The sequence below is a fragment of the Pseudonaja textilis genome, chromosome 1 (assembly GCF_049901715.1).
Source record: "Pseudonaja textilis isolate UNSWEBS1 chromosome 1, rPseTex1.2, whole genome shotgun sequence".
NCBI lineage: Eukaryota > Metazoa > Chordata > Lepidosauria > Squamata > Elapidae > Pseudonaja > Pseudonaja textilis.
Genome location: NC_141990.1, coordinates 223,958,016 through 223,964,053, shown reverse-complemented (window position 1 = coordinate 223,964,053; position 6,038 = coordinate 223,958,016). Strand labels below are relative to the sequence as shown.

At 41.8% G+C, this 6,038-nt stretch overlaps 1 protein-coding gene across 3 annotated transcripts; it reads right to left on the bottom strand.

Annotated features, from left to right (window-relative positions):
• Window positions 1–171: 171 nt before the first annotated feature.
• Window positions 172–5,830, bottom strand: POLD4 (DNA polymerase delta 4, accessory subunit). Of its 3 annotated transcripts, none has more exons than XM_087920670.1 (5): window positions 5,695–5,830; window positions 4,859–4,972; window positions 3,178–3,279; window positions 2,247–2,358; window positions 172–925 (listed from the first exon to the last, which is right to left on the bottom strand). In XM_087920670.1, exons 2-5 carry the CDS (start codon window positions 4,956–4,958, stop codon window positions 901–903), a joined length of 339 nt encoding a protein of 112 aa, XP_087776796.1. In that variant the 5' UTR covers window positions 4,959–4,972; window positions 5,695–5,830; the 3' UTR covers window positions 172–900. The 3 variants fall into 3 exon arrangements, with proteins under 3 accessions (XP_087776796.1, XP_087776795.1, XP_087776797.1); XM_087920669.1 differs by having other exon boundaries at window positions 5,664–5,824; XM_087920671.1 differs by lacking the exon at window positions 5,695–5,830 and adding an exon at window positions 5,096–5,250.
• Between the last annotated feature and the right edge of the window lie 208 nt (window positions 5,831–6,038).

Genomic DNA, 6,038 nt, shown 5'->3' with positions numbered 1-6,038 from the left:
ATTGATTTTAACATCAGTCGATTGGTGCTTTTGCAGATTCAGATTAAATGCCATTGTTTGACAGCTCATGCTACAGGCGGCGTGGTCTTGTCTATTCAGTATTTAACATTCCCTCAAAGCTGTGGTGCTGACATTTTTCCATTCCTCACTCCCAGGAAGAAGAGTGAAAAATTGTACAAGACAGAGCATTTTATTACTTTTGGAATATTTTCTATACATATATAAATATCATGATATATACAATCAATAAATCCAATCAATATGATAAAAGGCAACATTAAACCAAAAGCAGAATTATTAAAAATTAAGAAAAAAATCTGAACAAATAATCAAATCTTAGCTTTATTTTGGCAATGCTGACCCAGTTGAATCTTCAGTTCACCGTAGCTTTAGTTCAATAGCTCTAACTACAGCACATGTTGACTGAATATGTCCTCAACAACCTAAAACTATGGAACCAATACAAAGCTCTTGCTTAGGATGCAATTTTACTAAAGACAGCATGAAATTCTTTTAGAAAAGTGGCTCATAATGCATAGACGAAAATGCTGATGACATAAATATTATGTCTTTCAGCACCTCTTAAAGTATACAAGCACTTATCCAAATGAAACCAGGCTCAAAGTTGAATGAACAATATACAGAGCAGATTGCAATTCCATATTGAATTTGGCTTGCTGTGTTTACTGTATTGGTATGTATCAGCTTTGATCTAGTTCTTAATGATTTCTAAAAGCTCAGGCCAAAGTCACAAGTGAAGATCAACTAGAAGGCATTCTCACCCCTATAAGACCCTTACCACCACTGCAAAGCAGTATTCTCTACAGAAACATCCAAATGATTATGGTATTACAATGGCAGGGGCTACTTCTCAGCCTCAGGTAGCAACAGTTGTTCTTTTCAGAGGGTATATTCATGCCACAAGCTACAAGAAAGAAATTTAGAGAATGGTTACTGTCAGGGTTGACTTTTCACATGGCCACTCCATCCCCTTGCCAAGCAGCTGGAATGGGCTTGGCTGTCTTCTGTGACACAACAGCATCCTTTGTGGCAGACATAATTTTATGGTCAACTTAAAGCAAATTTTCCATGTGGAGTCAGCTCTTGTCCCACAGCTCTCAACTTTCAAAGCTAGCATGTTCTTGGCCAAAGCAGAGGAGGAGGGAGACCATATCTGGGACCTCTTGAAATTCTCATCACCACCTTAGTGTTGGGTCCTGATAGTGCATTTAATCCTATAGCACTGAAGCAGCTAAGAAAATTTAGGAGCCAATCAGTACTTGGGAAAATGGAAGGCTCCATTTTTAATCTCTTTTTAGCTTTGTAAAGGTTACTTATAGCTCTAAAGCATCACTGGTGATCTTTTTGGGCTCTGTATCAAAAATTTGGAAAATAACTTTGACTCTGCTGGTAGGTCATTGCTCCTCAAACAAAAGAGTAACAATTCTTTATATTATTTATTTATTTATTAAAATATAGTCCATTCATGTGGGACTATATATTATACAAAGAAACATTAAATAATTACAAAAAATGAAATACAACAGTCATTTTTTAAGCGTTTGGCAGCTGTGTGAGAACACATTGATTCTCATGCAGCTTCCACAAGCTCCTAAAATTGTGTCAGAATGGAGCATGCTTTCAAGAACAGTTGTTGGTGATGCTGGTTTGTCAGCCAAAATGCAGCATGTCACCTTTGACACGTGTGTCATAGGTTTGCTTCACTGCTCTAAATACTCTAAATATTAATGTTAAGGCTATAAATACGGAAGAAATTAAGCTTCCTTGCTTGAATACATTTCACATTGCTTGTGGTAGATGTTGTCTTGAAGAAAAGACACACCTGAACATTCTGAATGCTTTTGTTCTGACTTCTATCCTTGCTGATCCTAACTGATGTTTTTCTCATGAAGTCAGCATATGTTTTTGTTACTAACAACTCTAGTATAATACAAGCCACGGATACTTGAGCTTCAAGGAAAGAATCGTGGCCTTGTTCCTGCATAAATTCTATATTCTCAAAGTGAATGGCTGGAAATTTTCTTCTGGTTTACCTTATATCTCTCCCTTTTCTAGAATCTGAGTCTTTTTTTTAGAGAGGTAGTTATGGCCTATTCACAAAAAATGTAACACCAGAATTTAACTCAATAATCCATGCTATTTTTCAAAATTTTGTTCTTCCTGATGGATTGTTTAAAAAAAAACACCAATGGACTGAAAAGTGTATAAACATAAAATATACTGACCTATATATAACAAAAGGGTCCTTATTATACTTCAGGAGCAAATCCTGCACAGTTGTAGGGGGATTGAGTCCTAAAAATTTGGCTCGTTCCCAGCGCTGCATACGGGTAATTCCTGTCAGCAGAAGAAAGTGATCCAAGAATGTAGTATCTGCAGAAAGCTTCCTAATCAGTTTATCTGAGACAACTGTGGTTATGAGAGCCTGAGGATGATTTATGAGTTCCTTTTTTCTATGTTGCTATTGTTTGTCTGGCATTATCATCTGCATGTTATTTTACAGTAGAAGTGTAGAAGCTAAGTACAGAAGACATCGTTTTCTGAGCTACAATGGAATATATATATATATACAATTCTTTCTGATAAATATCCTATCTTTTTACCCCAACCACTCTTAATTTATACAATGTAAATTTAGTGGATAGGGTAGTTGTTTTTGTTGTTGCTACATTAAGGTCTCAATTTTACAAAACACCATTCAGCAAATTTTGCATGCAACACAATTCTAGTTGCCGTTCCCCCCCAAATATTAGTCTGTTGTTTCTATAGCAGTCTGGACAACTAACATAAAGACATTATTTGCATCAATTCAAGTGCATTTGTATAATAACACTTTATTAACAAAATTATTTGGTTTGGGGAGATAATAAAATATATAAATTTGGAGTGAATCACTATTTAGTTTTAGTTGACTTACCTCCCCCCAATAATTATTAAATGAACATTGTACTGTGTCAATAAATAACTGGGAATTATAATTGCTGATCTATTGCAAATATCCAATGCATCTGCAACATGATATACACCATTTATGTAAGTTTCTGTTAAAATGAGGTTATATTTCAAAATATGGCAAGAAGGAAACAACAGCAAAGAAAAGAAAATTTACTTCTTTCACGATATGTACTTGGACTTGGTTTCAATAGACATGCTTACCACTGCAGGGACCATATTGCCAGTTGAGATCAAACTGCTTCAGTATTTCCAGCTGATCAGGTTGTGCAGTATCTTGTAAGTGAGATTCTGCTTGAACTAAGTCTGAGAAGCAACCAACCCATTAGTGCAAATAGGTGGAGTGCTGGTATTTTTCCTTGCATAGAGGGCTTAGGGTGGCACTTAACCAATTGTGTTACCATCTCCTCTGTAGCCAATTCCAAAATCTAAATGGCAACAGCCATGCTATTTGCAGCTTTCCATCTATATCGGTGTTTCTCAAATTTGGCAACTTTAAGATGTATGGTTGTCAATTCCCAGAATTTTCCAACTTTCATATAGGGCAAGGGGGGAATTCCCAAATAAGATTTCAATTGCATTAGTATCATTAAACTATTAGTAATCATGGGGGGGTCCCTATTAGGCATTCCTAAAGCAGGTGGGAGATGGAACTTCATAACTTTCCAGATTTTATTTATTTATGTATCCATATCTAAGCTGGTTTACTTCCCTCGAAGCAGCATCCAGGACATTTTTTTGGCCACCAAAAATAATCAGGTAAATATGTTTTCAAAAATGGCATGAACTCTTCTTGCCCCACTATGTACCCGTGGCAATTTTTGGGGGGAAGGGGGAGCTATCCAAGAGGTGGCCAAGGACCTAATCCTCTCTACATTCTAGAAGAATTTAGGTTTCCACAGAAGCTGCTGGGAATGTTGGAGTAACTGCAGGAAAAGATCCTTGCTCTCTTTTTCTAATGAAAAGAATGTTCCTTTCTGTCTCATCATCTCCTCCCTTTCTCATTGTTCTCCAGTTCTATTTTTAAAAATGGAACTAGCTTGGAGTTGTAATTTGCTACAGGCCCTTTCAGCCAAGGAATGTCAGTTGGTGGGGACTAGGAGATGTTCCCTCCTCTGCCAAAGTCCCTGTCCTCCAGAATAGTCTCTCCTTAAGAGTTGAGGATGAGCCTGACACCGTTGGCCTGTAGTAAGGCTCCAAAGACCTGGATGTACACTTGGGCCAGTGTGCGAAGTGGCCCGTTTTCTGATTGTATGGACATCTATGATATATTTTCTCAGCTGCCATATATATTTAATTTTGTATTATATAAGTGCTTTTAATTATTATTGTTCACTATTCAGAGTCCATTGTTTTGAGATGGGCAGCTAATTGAATAAATCTACCCAGGTAAGGCATCTGCCAGGATGTCAGGCACAAAAGAAAAGAAAAATGAACTAGGACAGATAGGCTTCCCACTTTGGGATTGGAATTCTGCAACATGGCTGACTTGTTGAAGCTCTCCAAATGGGGTTGGCAACGCCAAATGCTAGAAGACATCTCTTTGGGCTCTTGCCAAAAGCTGGGGTTAGAAGCATTGCCAGTTTCCCCTTCTGCCTCCAGTGACATCAAGAAAGTAGAAAGAACTGGAGAGTGGGATGGAGGAGTCCTACTAACCATTGAAATGCTCACAATGAGCAAGGGTTGTCTTGATGACCTCTAAGGCACTTTCCAGCTCTGTGAGCTCTAGCCCTGCTTGCAAATCCACCCATTGAACCCGCTGAGGAGGAGCCTAGTGCTTGTTTTCTGCCATGGGTGGAAAGAGTAAAGAAGCGGAGGAATCCATCCACCCCACCAAGCCATTCCAATGGCCAAAGCAGGGGAAGGAGACCACAGAATTGCTTACCCTGCGGTGGGCTCGGAGTCTGAGCCGCTTTTCTTTCTTCCCTGCCTCCTTTCTTTTTCACCACTTGGAAAGAATCGGTGATGAGTCGTTTCCTGCTCATAGCGTCCCTCCCGGCTGCTCCCAGTGAAGGGGAAGGAGAAGCAGAGAGAGGCTTAGACCGGCGGCTCTCCGGAAGCCGCTGCGCTTCACCCCCAGCTGCCCGCTTTCGAGCAGAGGATTCCCGCGTCCCGTTCCCACCTGCGAGCGGGACGCCCCTCAATCCTCAAGCATCCTCATCCCTCGCGAAGGATGGAAAAAGCAGAGGGACCGATCCTCCCGACCTTCGTCTTTGCTCCCCGTCAGCTGCTCTGCCCCGCCAGCCCCGAGGAAGGCTTTCCTTCGCCAACAGCCGCGCCCAGGTTTTATTCCCAGGGGACCCGATCCCGCCAACCTCTCGCTCGCTCCCTTCCTCGAGGGAGAGAAAAGCAACGTCGCGAACCCAAAGGGGCTTTCTTGTCCAAGAGGGAGCTGGACTTGCTCCTCATCCAAGAAGCTGCTTCGGCTCTGAGGGGCTTCCACTCTCCCACCATCCAGTCAGAACTGAAGAAGCTTCTTGGATGGGGAGCGAAACGTCTTCAAAGAAAAAAACAACAACCCAGAAAGTTGTTGTGAAAGGGGAAAAAAGCCCCTTTGGGATAACCCCGGACCTGGATGGCTGAGAATCTCCACTGGCATTTAGCAACATCGAGAAGAAAGAAGATTCCCCCTCCCCGCTTTGGGCCCCGGGGTGCTTCCTCCTATGAAGGAAGAGAAAGAGAAGCCAAACCAAGGAAAAATGCGGCGGGCGGCGTCCTCGCCAGTCGCCGAGGCCTCCAAGCAGCGCCCGGAACGTCTCGTGCGAACGCAGGAGCGGAGACGGCGGCCCAGCTGCGAAGCTCGTCGCCCCACAACCCGGAATAGCCCGTGTGGCGTCTAGTTGTTGTTGGTGTGGCTTAGCCAATGGCGGAGCTGCTTTCGCTTTGCCTTGGAGGGCAGGGGAAGGCAGGCCTCTGTTGGCCTGCTTCCAGTTCCTTGATAAAGGATATCACTAGCTTTCCATGAATTTTAGGCAAGGATATGAGGCCCAAGAATGAGAGGCCCCCAGAAGAAAAACACGCAGGAGCAATATGAAGGTTTTTTTTTTAACAAAATGGGGTTTTCT

Excerpts from the sequence above, each read along its gene's own strand:
- POLD4 (XM_087920670.1), bottom strand. The coding sequence starts at position 4,958 with ATGAGCAGGAAACGACTCATCACCGATTCTTTCCAAGTGGTGAAAAAG. Across the intron at positions 3,280-4,858 it reads GACTCCGAGCCCACCGCAGG|ACTTAGTTCAAGCAGAATCT; the intron begins GTAAGCAATTCT and ends GTTGCTTCTCAG. Across the intron at positions 926-2,246 it reads GACCCTTTTGTTATATATAG|CTTGTGGCATGAATATACCC; the intron begins GTCAGTATATTT and ends TCTTTCTTGTAG.